Below are 17,706 nucleotides of genomic sequence, written 5' to 3'. Positions count from 1 at the left end.
CCAAGGTCTAGATCCTCCAAAATACTGAGACGCCTAATAAACAGATTAGGTATGTGACTATTTTTGAAAGCTTGAGCTTGTAGTGACCTATGTGTTCTCAAAATTTTTTATGATTACAAAGTTCAGCCACCAGCAGTAGCTTAAATCCTCATAGGATTTAAGGCTGTTGGAGACATTTATAGGAGAAGGTCATCTACAACAGTTGTCTGCTCCAAGCATGATTAACTCTACACCAAAACTATTCCTGACATGTTTATCTGACCAGGTCTTTAACAGGCAATAGTGACAACTTCTGTAACCCTCTGAGGCAACCGACTGTAGCAGTTTGTTATTCCATCAGACGTTCTTCTCGCTGCTTAGCTTCAAAATACACTGCTGCAATTTAAGCCTTTGAGTTCTTGTCTCATCCTCAGAGGATGTGCGAACGGTAAGTAAAAATACATAATCCTGTTATTCACATATAAGAATGTCAAAAAGCTTTTTGTTCTAGAGAGGTGTCTTCTGTTCGCTTTTAGGATACAAAATTCATATTCACCTTCTAAAACTGCAGAAGTACAGTGCCAACACTTTGGCGTGAATGATTTAGTGATCAGAGTAGCAGCTTTAAAATAATGCTACAAGTTAAGACAAACAGAAAGGATGGATTCTGTTTACAGCCTAAATAATTCATTCATGTTTAAGACCAAATTATTAGGCTTGATTTTCCATTACTTACATCTAGAATAATTAGGGAAGGAGCATTTTCAAAGAGAAAAGATCGTATATTCAATATCACTCAGAGAAACACTTTGCTCATGTAGTATATTCCCCCACTTTCTTCTAATAATAATTCCCTTTCTGTTGTTAGAATATATAAACAGGATTTAACTAAATCAGTCGGTATTTGACTTGCAGAATTAAAAACTAAAAATTTAATAGGTTGGTCTGTTCTCTTTGCCTAAGGGAAAAAAAAATTTACATTTTCAGTTTACATGTCAGGCCAGCACAATCTCCCCTACTGACCTCCCGCACAGCTGTATGATACAGCCAAATAAACCACAGCCGTGGTTTGCAAGTTATCCACACTGAACTCCTAGCACTGACAGCACTCACACTGAATTACCCCCACACCTTTTATTATTATAAATAACCACTCAACACACATGAAGCTTGTGTACTGGCCTTCTATTACCAGAGGCTCAGAAAATCCCCAGTGCTGAAGTTCACACTGTCCTCACACAACGATCTAGATAAAGTGCATTATATGCATTATACTCGTTTCACAGTCTCTCTCATCTGTGCGGTGTCTCTGAACAGGAGTGAACAAAATTCTGCACACAGACTAATTGCTGACACCAATTCACAGTACTTTTGCTAATGATATGACACGGTAAGTAGTCTTCTGTTTATCTCATCTGCGTACAGACCACATGAACCAAAAACCTAAGTTTATTTCCTCAGTTAAGAAAACATGACACAGATATCTCTATTTTCTGATGTTCTTCCTGTCAGCATCTGGAAATGCTTCACGATATACAACTAAGTAAAAATAAAGCAGAATGAATCTATGTTAGTACTTCATTTAAAATTTTCATGACTTCAAGAAGGGTCTGAAATGGTTGAAACTAAATGAAATACATTCATTCCCATTAATTAGAAAGAAGACTGTATCAACAAACTCATCTGCTGCTTAAATAAAATCAGACTAAATACAGCCAAGATTTTGGATAGAGAGGCATTTCCAATGAAGATCAGGCTAGGCTAGATCTGCTTGGCTTCATTAATGAAGTTTTCATTAAATTTTGTGTGGCTTTCAGTTATTTTATGGTATTGAATTTTTAGTGAATAAATTGTCACATTGTACATTTGTAAATGATAACTAAAATACTCAGTATTTGCAATATTATTATTTCACAATGATTATGCTCTGAAGAATTTGATCTGGTTAAAACTCAGGAAAATATTCTGCCTAGAGTAACAGATGGCTTTTCAAATTTTTGTTGCTGTTCCAGAATCTTTAAGTCACCCAAAATGCATCTACTTAAACATGATACTGTAGTTACTGGAAAACATGATCTACATGTTCACTGTTTAATATTTAACAATCTGGATACCATTCCTGTTTGGAAATAATTCTACTAACGACAGAAATCATTACCCTAGCATTGCTATAGTAAATAGATTTGCCTTTTAACATTTTATCATCAACATTTTAAAAATAAAAAGTAAATATTTTTTCATTTCAAATGAAATTGTACATTGAATCGATGCAAATGAAGTTTGGCACCTCATTCTAAGTAGTGTCCACTCACAGGTTATCATCAATTAGATATCATTTCATTGTAGTGCATGTAAACCCTTTGTTAACATTGTGTCCCACAGTAACACACATCAGGAGGTTTTACACAGCAATCAGGTCAGCAGGTTCTACACAGCAATTTCATATCTTCATGAGCGGTAAAATGTTATGACACAGTAAAAATATAAGAAGCAGGTCAATTGACAAAGCATAAATATAGCAAATTAGTCTTGCAAGCTAAATTTTAGCTGTTTTTCCCCACATGATGGAAGTTTCAAACATTTTTTTGCTTATTAAAAGTTCACTCTATTTTTTGGTGAAAACTTTCATATAAGATACATTAAAAAAAAGACAATAGCTATATACAAAACACCACAACATCTTGAACTGAGAACAGCAAAAGGATAAATCTGAGCAAGCTGCTTCAATGACACCTTTAGTTATACTGCTCATTTAATACACACTTCTCTCCGGCATGAACATATCTGATGGAAAACTACCATCATAATAGCAATAGGGTTATTCAAATGCCCAACACCTATAAAAAAAAATCTGTTCCTAAAAGGACTGGTCGCTTAGGCAGTCAAAACAAGCACCACATCATTCAGTCTAATTTGGTACGCTGTTCCAAACAACAGTCTTGTGAGCTGTGAGGCAGAAAGACTAGAAGTAGGCCCGTTAAATAGTTAAGATTCATTATGAAAAGCTGCTTATATCATACATCATTCACATTTCCGTGAGTATCATTATTACTTCTTCAAAGACATTATGCCACTTCTCCTCATAAGGAGTAGTATATTGTTGACATCAAGGTTTGCTGTGAATAAAACATCACTTAACCCCAAATAAAACCGAGCAGATTAAGGTTTAAAATACTGCTTTAATTTTGTTATTTGCTGCACGCCTTAAAAATAAGGAAGCATGTAAATAAAATGAATGCCTATGGTCAGAAGTAATCACTGAAAACTAAAACCCAGTGATGTTTGAGCGTGAAGTATATATTCAAATTTTAATAAAGGCTGAAGTTTCAACAAGCACTGGTCTCTTTTTGTAAGATTTATACCTTGAACACTCCCTTTTTTAAATGCTGAAGTGATACGTACAAGTACTTCACCAGAAATGCATTTACCTGAGATTGACTAACATCAAAGAGGCATATTTTGAGGTTTTCAGAATTTACCATGAGACAACATATGTAGACCATAGAATAACTGAAAGCATGATTCAAAAATCCAACCCTCCAACCCTATACAAGTTCCTGGTCACAGAAAAGAGAACACTGAAGAATGCTTTTTTCTTTTTTTTAAAGCAAGAAGAAATGTAGTAAACAACACATACAACAATCCCCACCTGTTGTTCATGGAAAACAACATCCTTGTCCCAAAGCATACATGATAGGGTACATTTGGAAGAACATAATATTCCAGGTGATGTACAGTTTCAGAATTAAGTATAGTTAGAAGTTTTTTTATAATATATTTTTATATTTTATTTTATTTATATTTTTTATTTTTATTTATTTATTATTTTTTATTTATATTTTTTATTTATTTTATTTATTTTATTTATATTTTATAATATACCTGATTCAGTACAAAGCAAAACTTGAAAGTCTGCAGTGGCAACTTTTTCTCACCAATTCATGGAACATGACTTCAGTAACTAGCACGGACTGATCAAGAAACTGAGGGCCATCAGGACCAACAGTCCACAGGAGAGAGAGGGATCTCGAACTCCCATATGGCATATCAGTTAAAAAATAGCAAGAGCAGCTTTTGATTTTCAAAGCAGATGGACTTGAAACAGTGAAAAACAAAGTGTAAATACGTACTTTCAGAAGAAAAAAATGCTGCTAGCTTTTTTTTTTTTTAAAGTTCAGATTGGTGACCAGAGCATCTTATTTTCTTGGAAAAGTCTCTTGTTTTCATTGGCAAGTAGTTCTTAAAACATTTATGTCAGAACAGAAAACTACACACACAAAAACTTTCAAACCAGACTTAGTGCTAAATTCATTTTGCATCATTTTATACATTCATTTATCCACTTTATGAGAAGAATTTCCTGCATCACTTATTTACGTTACCTAAAAACATTAGCAAGTGCGTAAGGCTAACTGCTATTTCTGCATTATATGTCTGTTTTAGCAAAATTAAATAACTGTTTATTGTTTTATTAAAACAGTAGAATATACTAGTAATTCTAATAGGATAAAGTATCACTGAGACCTAAAGCAAACATACCGTTTGCCCAGAACTGTCTCCTAATTCTGCAGGTCTCACTTTATACAGAGAAATAAGCAAACTGATTAATTGCAAGGAATGATAAGGATCGTTTCTTCATCCTGTTACCTTCTCCCTCCTACCATTCTCTCTGTAGCATTTTTGCTTCTCCATTTTATGCTGTAAGAGACCTATACACTAATAAACTTCAAAGTCTTTTTATGCAATACATTCAAATACCACTTCTCAGCATGGCACTGTCTCACTCCATGCTCTCAAGTAAAGTGCTTGCTGGCTGCCAGAGCTGGCACGCTATGTGTGGCTTACAAGGGTACATGGTTAAGAAAGCTGTCAGCGGAAAATGGTATCATTCAAGCAAACAAGTTAGGTTACCTCCAACTTAGACAACCCCCTTCTATATAGAGAGATAGAGTACTATGAGAGTATACTACCAGTAAGTTAGATTTTGTTCATTTATACCTTAATTCCAGTGTGTTAATCCCTTCTTTAAATAAAATGATGACTGTCAGCATTTAATGTCAGGATCCCTTTCTAGATCCCATTAAAGCTAACTCCAACCAAAAGAGAACAGAATGATTTAGTACAAAAAGTTTTCATTATTTATCCCTTTCAAGAACTGTTTAAAGACTTCATGTCAGCAGCTTAAAACATTCATGATGATCTTATAAAAAGTAGACAATGTATTATGCATGCTGCCCACTGACTTGGCCTTTCAGAAACTCTCTCGCAGGCCACTTACCAATATTGCCACTCACTGACTAGAAGATAAAGGGAAGTCCTTCTAAAATGTATAAATAAATAATAATTGCCTATGGTTCAAACCAGCAGGCTGTTAAAACCAGTATCCTGTGTGACATCAGCTGGTACCACATGTTTCTGAGAAACGTATTCCTTTAGTGGGCTACTCTGAACAGTGCATCCATTATTGATAAGTCTTCCTAAACTCTTTCTTAGGCTGGCTTACCCATCGAAGTATTTGGATTTTGTCGTGCTTAAAACCAAATCTCCCACAAAACTAAGTAACATACATTGCCCATGTGGATAGCTATTCATTTTTTAAAACCCTATTTGTTCCTCAATCAGAATCATTTGTAGCAACAAATCTTACAACACTGCCTGCCTTTTTCGGAACTCGAGGACAAACTGTACATCATGCAGCTTCTAAAGCCTTGCACATGCCAGTCACACTAACACGACCAGCAAGGTTCGCCTACCACACACAGCATCGTTACTTCTGAAGATCAGACCTCCCCCAGGTTTGGTTCTAGGACAAACTCTTACTTCAGGAGGAAAACTCACATGTACAAGCAGTATCAACCAGCTCCACAGGATTATTCATGCGCAAAGTATTCATGAATAAGCACTTACAGAATCAGGATCTTTAGCATTTACAAAAAAAGAAACATTTTTGCTTGCATTTCTTAGCAAGTGATGGAAAAGATAGAATGAATTTTCAATCGTTTTAAGGGCAATTTTATTGCTACTATAATAAACCCACTTAACTAACAGCCAGTTATTTTCCAATGAATAATACAAGTAATTATTTTGTTAGTCAATTATCAGGATGACTATTACATCTAATGGTCAAAAAAAAAGCCTAAAAAAATACCCAAACTAAAAACCAGCTTAATCAAAACTCTGTCAGCAACAGCTTGTACTGTGCTGTTAAGCTGGCTTTCCTCCAGTAGCTTAAAATTTAAGAGTCAGCTTTATGTAGAAATGCAGTAAGTGAAAACTGGAAAAAAAAAATCCCACACCTACAGCTGTCACCTAAAATTAAACACAATGTTTTTCTCCAAATCCCAAGTGTACTTTCAAAAAGGTGCCATGTGATCATATTTAGCTACTGCACTGCAGTGAGGAACATGTTTAAGCTTCAGCAGATAAACTAAACTCGTTCATTCAATAATGTTAAAAAAATAATGAGTAAAAACCAGGTGTAATTATCTGCAGGTTTCTGAACAAGAGATATTTATGCCACTTTGAGAGCATCCTAAAATTAATATACACACATTACAGCTTAGAAATTTTTTTTTGCCCCTGCTATAACTTGCAATGTAGGCAAAAAGAAACTACACATATTTTGGAGGGGAGAAAAAATCCTGAACAGATAGATGGGTGTTAGATATAATAACTCTACATAGAGAGATACATGCTCTTGGAATAATATCACTATTTTGCAGAAGCCAGGTTGTTAAGTGATCTTAACCATCTCCAAGGATATTGATTAAATGTCTCCATCCAGTTTAAAATGTTTATGATCTCACTGAGATACTCACTAAACATGACAATATTCCACACCTGTAGCAATTTTTTTTTAATGGAACCGGGTCAAATGTGAAAGTTCTTGTAACTTAAGTTATAAAGAACCAAAAATACTTTTTCCAAAAAAACTGTAGTTAGAAAGAAGTATATTTATAATGTCACATGGCACCCATTATTAAAAAGGTCCTGCATAAAGCAAACATACTTATTTCGCAGCCAGTATGAAACATTACGATTAGGTAATTGGATAATATTCTTGAAAGATTACTTATTTTGCTTGTAATCAACATAATTTTAGAATCGGATTAATTATTTTGGCAAATATAAAACAAACAGCATGTTTAAAAGTATAAAAATGTACTTACAAAATCAAAGTCTCCATCTTGAGGGACTTTCCAGTTATCAGGGAAAACATTTTTGGATATGTGATAAGGTTCGTGCATGTTCTGATTACAATTTTCAGGGCTTTTATTCTTGGAATCTTGTTTATCAAAGTAGTCCATGAAAGAAGGTCTTTGAACTTGCGGTGAAGTAGCATTTCCTTAGTTGAAAGAAAAAAAGAAAAGAAAAATTTAAAGATATAAGATTTACTGCATTGTAAAATAAACTCCATTTTTTAATTTTTCTACAAGTTTGCAGAAACTAATACAGTCATCCGTACGTGGTGCATGCCTCCATTTTCCCCTGAGGATCTTTTGCATAAAAGCTCATAGCCGAAGAATGATAATTTTGTAGCAAGATACAATGTGGAGAAATGTTCAACACATTTCAGAGTTGCACACGAATAATATTAGAAGTTACTTCATGCAATATCTATTTGTTGTTATAGAAACTGAATAACACAAGGTGCTAAGCATCCCTTTGGGTGCTGAATGCCCTTAACTTTAAGGCCTGGTCCTCATACACATGGAGGAAAGCAACAAAGTTCCAGTAGTTTCACACAAGGTATGACTTAAAAAGTTATTTAGAACTTGAGAAAAAAAAAAAAACAAAACACACAAACCATGTCTAAATGCTACTCCATCAAATTCACTGCCAGTTTAGGATTCTCAGCATATTATGGGATCACACTCTACAGATGGTTGTAAAGCGCCCATCTCTATGGAGTGGAAATCCTGGGGGATTTTTGTCATCATGTATGCAGCTGCAAGAGCTTTACGAATCAGATCAAGATCACTGCAAACTCCCATTCTAATATCCTTTTCATGAAACTAAATTTTAAGAAAATATCTACAACACTGAATGACTGAAATTTGCTTTTATTTCAAAACAAGTTAATTACTAAACTGAACAATAACTAAAATATCAGAAATGTCACCTCAGAGCCTATATTCTGCATAGCATTATGATTCACGAAACACACATTTGCTTACAGTGTAACACATCCCACAGAGAAATGAAATACATTTCTCCAAGTAAAATATGAAACAGGATGGGAAATATAAATAACCAAGCTGAAAAAAAAATTGCAGGTAGGACTGCAATTATATATATTTACAAAAAATTTCAATTATAAATATAATAAAAGAATTAGGATTTCTTTTATAGAAACCACTAGTTTTAAACAGTGAAAAATACTGGAAATATCTTTTTGAGCCTGTTTCATGATCACTAGACCTTGCTATCTCCACATCTGGCCTTAAGTTTGTTTTTATTATTTTATTAGTTTTTTGAGGTTTTTTTGTTCCTCTTTCACCTCTTATTTCATCATCTATTCCTATGATAACCCACTCTCTGTCCTGAAATTTTTTAATTCATTCTATTTTTTCTGCCTGATTAATAGCGTTTTTTAATTAAACCTTATTTCTGCACAACCCTCTTTTGTAGCATGTTGATTTATTTATTCTTTTCCTTCTGCCTTTTCTATATCATTCTGTAGGAGTATATTTTCTCCTGGGTTTTTGAATGTGTTTTTCTGCCTGGAGTATTAATCTAAGCTTTACTGTACAGGAGTCCATTTGCTTCTCTCCTACTCCATGATGATTCCCCCATTCATTCTGCCATGTTTTCATACACATCTTCTCGCCTCATTTTTTTTTTAAACAGTTTTTCCTTCTGTTGTAGTCATATTCTTTTCTAATCCCAGGTCTTAATTATCTCATTGCTCTATCATTTATTTAATTACAACTGTCAACCATACAGAAATATTCAGGGAATTAAGCTTCAGGTTGAAATTAGCAGACCACAGAGCAGATATCCTAGGCATTTGTAGATCACCTGAGTCTGGAGCAGTAGAAGGGATGAAAAGAAAGCAGCAGGGATGCCACAAAACACAGAAATAAGCACTTAAGAGTAAAAATAGAAGAATTTATACTTCAACAAAGCATAAATTCAGAAAACACCCAAGAGAAGGTAGTAGCACGCAGAGGAAGAGGAGGGTAAAATCAGAACACAATGCATTGTTTTAATTTTATTTTATTTTTTGTTATTTCTTGCTGATGACTTCCCAAAACCCATGAAACTATTCGTACAAGAGAGATAGGACACCACGTTGATGACCTTTCACATCCAATTTTTTTCTTCTGCTCAGACTGCTGCACTTGAGTCTCATCCTTAAGACATACTTTTAAACAAGATTAACAATGTCTCTGTAGGAAATGCTGAAGTACCACTATGTTGCCCATTACAGGACACTCTCCCTCCTCTCATGTAACAGAAAATACTAAATATTTCCAAGCATTACATTTTAGAGCTAGTTATAACTATCTTCCCTACCTATGCAACAGAAGAATGCCTACATATGTTAAAAAAAAAAAAAAAACACAACCCCTCCAAATTCCTTGTTATCAAATGCATACTAAGGAAAGTGGGTCAGCAGGATTAGAAAATTAAATTTCCCTGAAATGAACAAAACATATTTAATTTACACTTTCAGGACTTGTTTTACTTGATTTGACAAAAAAGAATTTAGGACTTACTTCTGATTCTAATTTAGTACACAGTTAGTTAACCTACTTAACAGAATAAAAGCTGCTTTCATGCACTGCAAACACAAAAACTACCATGCAAAACCAGAAATATTATTCCTGAAAAATGACGTGTTTCAAAGTTTGTTTTGTTCCAGTGCAAGGAAAAAAAAATCAGAAATTTATTTCAAGATTAACATTTTATTTCATTGTTACAAGTAATTCAAAGCAAAAAGAGACTCCTTTTGATGTCCAGCTAATGCAACATGAACAAGTTTAGTTAGTATTTCATGGAAAAAAGGACAGGCTGACAGCTACTAGTTTAAAGACCCTCCAAAGACTCTCTTGTGTGTTGACTTTACAGAAGACTTAGACTCCTTATGCCAGAGTAAAGCAACATAGGTTGTACTGTGAAACTGTTTGCAAGTCATGGAATGCAGTGACTACCATGGATGCTGGAAAAATGTGTTCTACCTCTGCAATACCATCGACAGGAACACAATCAGTGTGGCTGTTCCCACAGAGTTGCATAGTAAGATTTCCTCCAAAACATATGCTGGATAAAATGAACATGGCAATGACTTATGTAACACAACATCAGCTCTGTTACCCTATTTTAAATAACATACTGTAATTAAAAGAGCTATAATGGGGAAAATTAATTCTAAATAGGCATTTCAAAATAAGAAAGAATACACGTTCCATTCTAATGCATATCTTGATCAAATTCAATTTACATCATCTATAAATAATAATCATCAAGGCCCCTTCCAATCCAAACCATTCCATGGTTCTATGATAAAGAAGAAACACCTTCGTAATGATGCATTTCCAACAGCAAAATATTAATGTTAAATTGATTTTAAATCCTTTTAGAAGACCTTCAATAAACTTCTATTATTCTATTATTCCTTTTTATGAGGAAAACTTGTGCAAAGAAGAGATTTGTACAGAAGGTACAGGTAGAGCCTAAACTATTAAAAAACATAAAGTATTAAAGTACACACATACATTAAGTATAAAATGTAATTACAAGGTTTTAGGGTAACGATAAAAAAAATCGGGTTGGATGGGACGACAAGAGATCACTATACCTCTGCACAACTGGACACTGCACATCTTCTCTGGGCTACCCTCATAAGGAAATAATCTATATCAAGTTTCTTTTGTTTCAATTTATGTTTTTCTGAATCGTCCTGCCACATACCAGCAAACAGCCCAACTTCACAACCTTCTCACAGATACTGAAAGGCTGCTTTTAGGTCCTCTGTAGCCACCGTTCTCCAGGCTGGACACCTGTCACTGCCTCAGCTTGTCCTCGCAAACTAACCCCAACTATTTAGGTAATCCTACCCGGAACTCCTTCAATTCATGTTTTTCCAGTTTCAGGGAGTCAAAACTGGACACTATTCTAGATGTGGTCTCACAAGTACTGAGCAAAAGACAACCACTTCGCTTGATATGCCTGCCGGTCATGCTCTTATACAGCCCACGTGCTCCTGGCCACCTTTACTCCTCCAGCGCACTGCTGGCTCACGCCCACCAAGATCCCCAGGACCATTTCAGCAGAGTTCCCCAGGCCGTAGCATTACTGGGGTTCTTCCTTCTCAGTTGCAGGACTTCACCCTTGTCCTTGGTGAACTTCCTAAGGTTCATTCTTCCAGTCTGTCTAGGTCTGTCTGGATAGCAACCATGCCCTCAAACATATCAACCATATCCCGATTCTGGGGATGTTCTGGACCATGCTTGAGCTTGAGGAATGCCATCTTTAAAGAGCTGCCAGCACTCTCAACTTCCTTTGCCCTTCAGAGCCACCTCTGAAGCTGCCTCAGTAAGTGCCCTTCAAGGGCCAAAATCTGTTCCCTGAAATCCAGGGTCTGTACCTAACTGTCCCTCTTACTCAGGATCTTCAACTCCTCCATGTCATGGTCAATACAGTCGAGCTGCCACTGACTGTCAACCCCAACCAGTTGTGCCTCGCTTGTGAATAGCAGACCCAGCTCTGCATTACCTCTCTTCAGCTCCTCCAGTTCCAGCATCAAGAAACTATCTCTGATGCCCTCCAGAAGCCTCCTGGATTTCTTACTGCAGTGCCTCTTCCAGTCGATGTCAGGGAGGTTTAAGTCCCTGGGACTGACCAATAAACCCCTAGATTGGGAGAAGGCTCAGGGATGATGGGCAAGGGCAACGTGCTCATGAAGAATAATGTAGGATATAATGTAGAATAATGTAGGGTATAATCACATCACAAAGCTAAAGTAGAGTGCAACTACAGCTGTTGCAAAGAAAACTAACATTATCTCAACACAAAGGAGAGTTTCTTTGTTTACATTTTCCTAAGGGAAGCCTCTCAGGCTTCCCCAGGCAAAGCCTTCTCTCACACCATTACTACCAGGGCACTGGACCTCTTCTGCAGCTGCAAATCTACAGAGCAAAGCTTTCCTCCTTTTGCCAAAAGCCACAAGTTTCCCCAGCCTTCCCCATCCTGGGGATCCCCATCTGCCGCTCAGCTGACTTACATTTTCAGCTGCTGCCCCTTCTGTGAAGTCTGGAGATGAGGCTCTCCTAGCTGCAGCAATTCTGTGAAGTTCCTGCCAGTATCTTTATTTCCTCTGAATAAATTCCTTTGTCACTATGAGTGTGAGAAGCCATATCACAAGCGGCTTTAATCTTCCTTGGACTATCCCCTTCCCTACAAAGGCTACAGCAGCTTACACAATAACACATACTTAGGCTTTGTGTTTCATACCTAGCCTACAACACAGTGGCAGGTAATTCTCCTGGGAAATGGGAGCTGGGAGTGGGGAATACAATAGGGCTGAAGAGATCCTGGATTTTAGACTTCAGTCACTGGGCAAGCTCTCCAACCAGTACACTACCGCATCAGAAGTGCATACAACTACCATCTTCATAACTACATAGATGATGGGATCGAGTGCACCCACAACAAGTCTGCAGATGACACCCAGCTAAGTGGTGCAGTCAGCAGGAAAGAAGGAAGGGATGCCATCCAGAGGGACCTGGACTAGCTTGAGGAGTGGGCCCGTGTCAACCTCATGAGGTTCAACAAGGCCATGTACAAGGTGCTGCACCTAGGTCAGGGCAATCCCAGACATGAGGACAGGCTTAGGGAAGAACTCATTGAGAGCAGCCCTGTGGAGAAGGACTTGGGGGTTCTGGTGGTCAAAAAGCTCAACATGAGCCAGCAGTGTGCACTTGCAACCCTGAAGGCCAACTGTGTCCTGGGCTGCATCAACAGAGGAGTGGCCAGCAGGTGGAGGGAGGTGTTTGTTCTCCTCTGCTCTATGCTTGTGAGGCCCCACCTGGAGTGCTGCGTCCAGGTCTGGGGTCCCCAGTACAAGAAGGATGTGGGGCTGTTAGAGTGGGTCCAGAGGAAGGCCAGAAAGTTGATCAGAGGGCTGTAGCACCTCTCCTGTGAAGAAAGTCTGACAGAGCTGGGGCTGTTCAGCCTGGAGAAGAAAAGGCTACAGGGGTGACCTTATTGCTGTTTTTCAATACTTACAGGAGGCTTATAAAAAAGATGGGGAGAAACTTTTTGCTCAGTCAGTGACAGGACAAGGATGAACGGCTTTAAACTAGAAGAGGGTAGGCTTAGATTAGATATTAGGAAGAAATTATTCTCTCAGAGGGTGGTGAGGCCCTGGCACAGGCTGCCTAGAGAAGCTGTGGATGCCCCATCCCTGGAGGTGCTCAAGGCCAGGCTGGATGGGGCTTTGGGCAACCTGGGCTGGTGGGAGGTGTCCCTGCCCATGGCAGGGGGGTGGAACTGGGTGGGCTTTAAGGGCCCTTCCAACCTGAGCCGTTGTGTGGTTCAGACATATTCTAAACAGCTTGTGACTGCATTTCATGAGCAGGCCAGTTCTGCCAGTACGTATCAGGCACGTTTTACGAATGCCCATTAGGCAACCACCTCAGAGACTTCAGGGTCAGTCTGCAGAGTTTCTGAATCACAAGGAAGTATCAGCAGAAACTTGACCGCCATTTACTTAGGCCAGAGCAGGCGGAAACCTAACAGAGGACTAAGAAATGTATCTAGGAAATGTTTGACTACAGATATCTGCCTAATAAAGTAGCTACTGATTATTGATTTTGTAGTTGTCGTATCAGTATGACTTACACACCCACGTCTTTATTCAAACCCAGGCCTCATTCAGTATTCAGGGCAGATACGCAACAGGGCAAAAATGAAAGTACAAAACTGGTATTTATTATACTATTGAAAACTCTATTATACAAGATTTTTGTTTCATGATATACCTATTTATCAGCAATAATTGCAACTGGCATTTAAGTGGAAAATTCAGCTGTTTTTCAACCAGAGAAAACTTTCTATTTTTTTGAGTCTGTGAACTCAAGTTTAAAGGCTTTTATAGAAAAAGTTTCCTGCACAAAGTATTTCTTTGCTTCCTGAGAATGAGACTGGTAAAACTAGTTTAACAATTTTGTTATATTTTTCCAAAAATATAATACAAAAATTCAATGACACTACTGTTATAAACTCTGTTCCAGCTGAGGCGCACTTTATTTCTGCAAAACAAAGAAATCCATGTTAAGCCAGTATTTTGCAACAGCTCTTGAACCAGAACTGCCAACATTATTTTTCTTTCAAAAAAAATCCCATTTGTAAAACATACTCCTACTAGTGACATAAATGTACAACTTGATCACCAATCACAGGAGAGGTCTCAAGTCTTGGAAGAGGCTTGGAAACAGCTACCGTACATAGTTTCTGTACATATGAGGAAAAACATTAGTACACCTGCATATGGCATCAAGCAAACTGTCTTAACGTGAGCACAGTAAACATGCTTAAACAAAACTACATCAATGAAATATCAATGCCCAGGCTAAAGCACTGTTGAAACCAGGCCATAATTAAATTTCCTTGCTGAGTTCCTATAAATTCATAATTACACTATTCAAGCTAAGACATCTTAATTGCCAAAAAGGGAAGACAATTTTTAAGAATTGTTTTAAATTACGAGAGATGTAAAATCCAAAGAACTCTGTGTTTGAGTCTCTTTTACTAAAGCAATGTAGTCTCAAGAGATAGCAAGCTAAGTGCTGAAGAGATCATTAGAGAAGTACTGTCTGAATTAGGTTGCTGGGTAATTTTAAAAGCCATTTATGTGAACATTTAGGAAACCAACATGGAATAACTAACAGTGCTACAGGAAAAAAGTCACACCTTACTAACTTCTATTAGCACAGCTATTCTATTCTATTATTATAGTAATGCACATGGGTATATACTGACATCGGATGACTGGATTTTCTCAAAGTGATAAAATTCCACATTACAGAAGATAGTATACATTACAAAACCCCCCACCATAAATGGAGCATTCATTCATTCTTATAAATTACCTATGAGGAAAAAAAAGCATAAACAGAAAACCTCCCCAATTCAGAAATGTCTTCCAATGAAATCTTGATTGAAAAGAACAATCTCTTAGACTTGTTTACGGTACGTATGAATTCAGTGACAGTATGTAATGAAGAGGATCATAAGGAACTTGTCCATAAACAGGAAAATGGCAAATGGCTTTCAAATTCTGAGGTATCGCTTTCATTGCAGTTCTTTTTTTCTCCAGATATAAAGCACTGGTAAGAGTATTCCAATTATATTTATCAACAAGAGGAGAAAATATTGCAGAATGTGCAAAAACTAATAGACACCAGGATCAGTAATACTTCTTTGATTAGAAAAGACATCTAAGTAGGTCTTATTTAAAGGGTTATATCCAGAATAGGAAAATGAAGTGCCCTGAGAATATTGGTATCAAGTTAAGGGTCTGAAAAATAAATCTCATCCTTAAAGGAAAAAATATAATAAAATCAAAAACTACACTCCAAAACGTTTATTTCATTCAAGCAAAGCTAGCTATTTATTCTGTCCTTCTTTCACCTCTTCTTAACTTTTATCATCAACTCTTTTGTCCCATCCCATAAACATATGTACAGCAAGACAACATGCGGAGTCTTATTGAAGTCTACAGGGGGGTTGTACATGTGCCTGGGCCACACCAAGACTGTTACAGAACCTAGGTCACAGGTTATAAAAAAAAAATAATCTTTTTCTTTTGAATTGAAAATCCAGCTGTGGGACCTTCCTAAGAAGTATGCATTTCAGAGCTACCCAAGCACCCTTACAGAGGAGACTGACTTAACTCTGTCCTCCCACCTATGTGTACTCTGCATTTTCTGCCCTCCTGCTACATACTGCATTATCAGTATGTAGCAGGAGAGAAGAGCGTGTACAGGCATACTAAGCAAGAAAGCACAAATGTGGTTTATTGCTGGGCTGTGTATGGTTTGTTGGGGTGGGATGACAGCCCTCTTTGTTCCAAATCCCAGTTTTATTTGGGCACAATTCACTGTTTGTGAAAAAAATATATATACATGGTTTTAATTATTTTCTGTCATGGCTCCCAGAGGCCTCTAAGTATGGGCACTTATAAATAAAAACTTATTATTGTTTCTTATTTTGTCCTTGAGCAGGGAAACAAAAGGCAGAGGGAAACAAATGTGAAACTAAACAAGAGCATTACAAAAATGTTTGTCATAAATATTTTGTGTCTCTAGGAAGGAAATAAAAGCCCTCTTCCCTAGTTAACTAAGCTTATTTCTCCATACTGCTTGCAAGTGTTATTCAGAAGTATCAGAGACCACTTCTAAGCTACCTGGTCTGATTTATTACTATCAAGTCACGCAAACACATAGGAAGCACCCATCTTGCCCATAAAGGTTGAAAAAAGCAACCGATCTCTAAAATCTTGTCTTTTTCAAGCAGAAAGTAGGACAAATCTGCATCTGCCTCTCAAGAAGAGCAATGATTTGTACATCCATTCCTGGTGACGTTTATTTAGGACACCTGCTAGTGCTCCTGCTTCAGCCCATGACACACGAATCACAGAACCGGAGAAAGACCAGCTAAAGTAAACATGATTTATATTTTCAGCTGACAGATGTGGAGGCCCTATTCTTGAATCAGTTCTAACTTTTAAGCAGTCAGCATCTAATGTAAAACACAGTAAAGTTCACTGTGCAAATGCAGGAACCCAAACCTGTCCCCTGCCAGCCAGATGAAACCATCACTTGCTATCAGGCTGCTTCCAGGGTGCTGGCTTTCCTTTGCTGGGGTTACAGGTGTCAAGACAGTTAGCTCTGGGGGAGGAAGCCTGCTGTCCCAGGGACTGCATTCTTCTGTTCGGTAAGAGGGAAGAACAGGTTTACGAACTGCACTGACAAAATGTCAAGGTATAGAAAGGTAATTACTTTCTTATTACAGATTGCTACTAGAATAAATTCAGACTGAAAATGACTGTACTTTTTTAAAAAAACAGCGTCTCCAACAACATAAGAAAGAATCACGATAAGAGATTTCAGTGTAAATGTAAGGAAACGTTTTTGATCAGTTTGGCATATTGACAGGTATTTCCCCCCAGTACATAGAAAAGCTACGTGGATAGTTATTAAGCCCTGGTGATTTGAACAACTGCATAGAAACTGCATAACCCCCTACTTCATAATACTTCCACCACAAGAATTATTTTATTATCCTTTACACTAAATTTGTTTGCAATAACTTTTCAGATTTTTTTGCATCACTAATCTTTTCCTTAACTTGTTGAAATGTATTAGTTTAAGATCACTTATTCTAACCTTCCATTATCCTCTCAGTTTAATAGACAAATACTGTTTCAGCATGAAAACGAATTAAAGCATGTACAGAGTGGTTTCATGATGTGAATCATCCTACTTAAACTAATCACTAATCAAGAGGTATGTTTATTGCTAAGAAAACTAAAAGAAAGAAAAACACAAATCAACAAATCCCCCTTTCCTGCCCATTTGCTATACACTGAACCAAAAAGAAAACATACCTGATTTGCACTTCGAACCCATCTTTCCAATCAAATTGCAGCAAGTGTATATATGCAAACAGAAATGCAACCTTATACTTGGATTCAGCAAACATATTTAAATAATATCC

At 37.1% G+C, this 17,706-nt stretch overlaps 1 protein-coding gene across 1 annotated transcript in view; it reads right to left on the bottom strand.

Moving 5' to 3' along the window:
• The window catches only part of STK3 (serine/threonine kinase 3), a 139,552-nt gene that overhangs the window by 42,321 nt on the left and 79,525 nt on the right, over positions 1-17,706 (bottom strand). Inside the window, exon 10 of the mRNA XM_083821808.1 lies at positions 7,149-7,324. Within this exon, the coding sequence (XP_083677934.1) occupies positions 7,149-7,324 (176 nt within the window). The remainder of the gene's footprint in view (positions 1-7,148; positions 7,325-17,706) is intronic.

Source organism: Anser anser (assembly GCF_964211835.1).
Source record: "Anser anser genome assembly, chromosome: 2".
In the NCBI taxonomy this organism is placed as follows: Eukaryota; Metazoa; Chordata; class Aves; order Anseriformes; family Anatidae; genus Anser; species Anser anser.
This window is presented reverse-complemented; position numbering and strand designations above follow the sequence as displayed.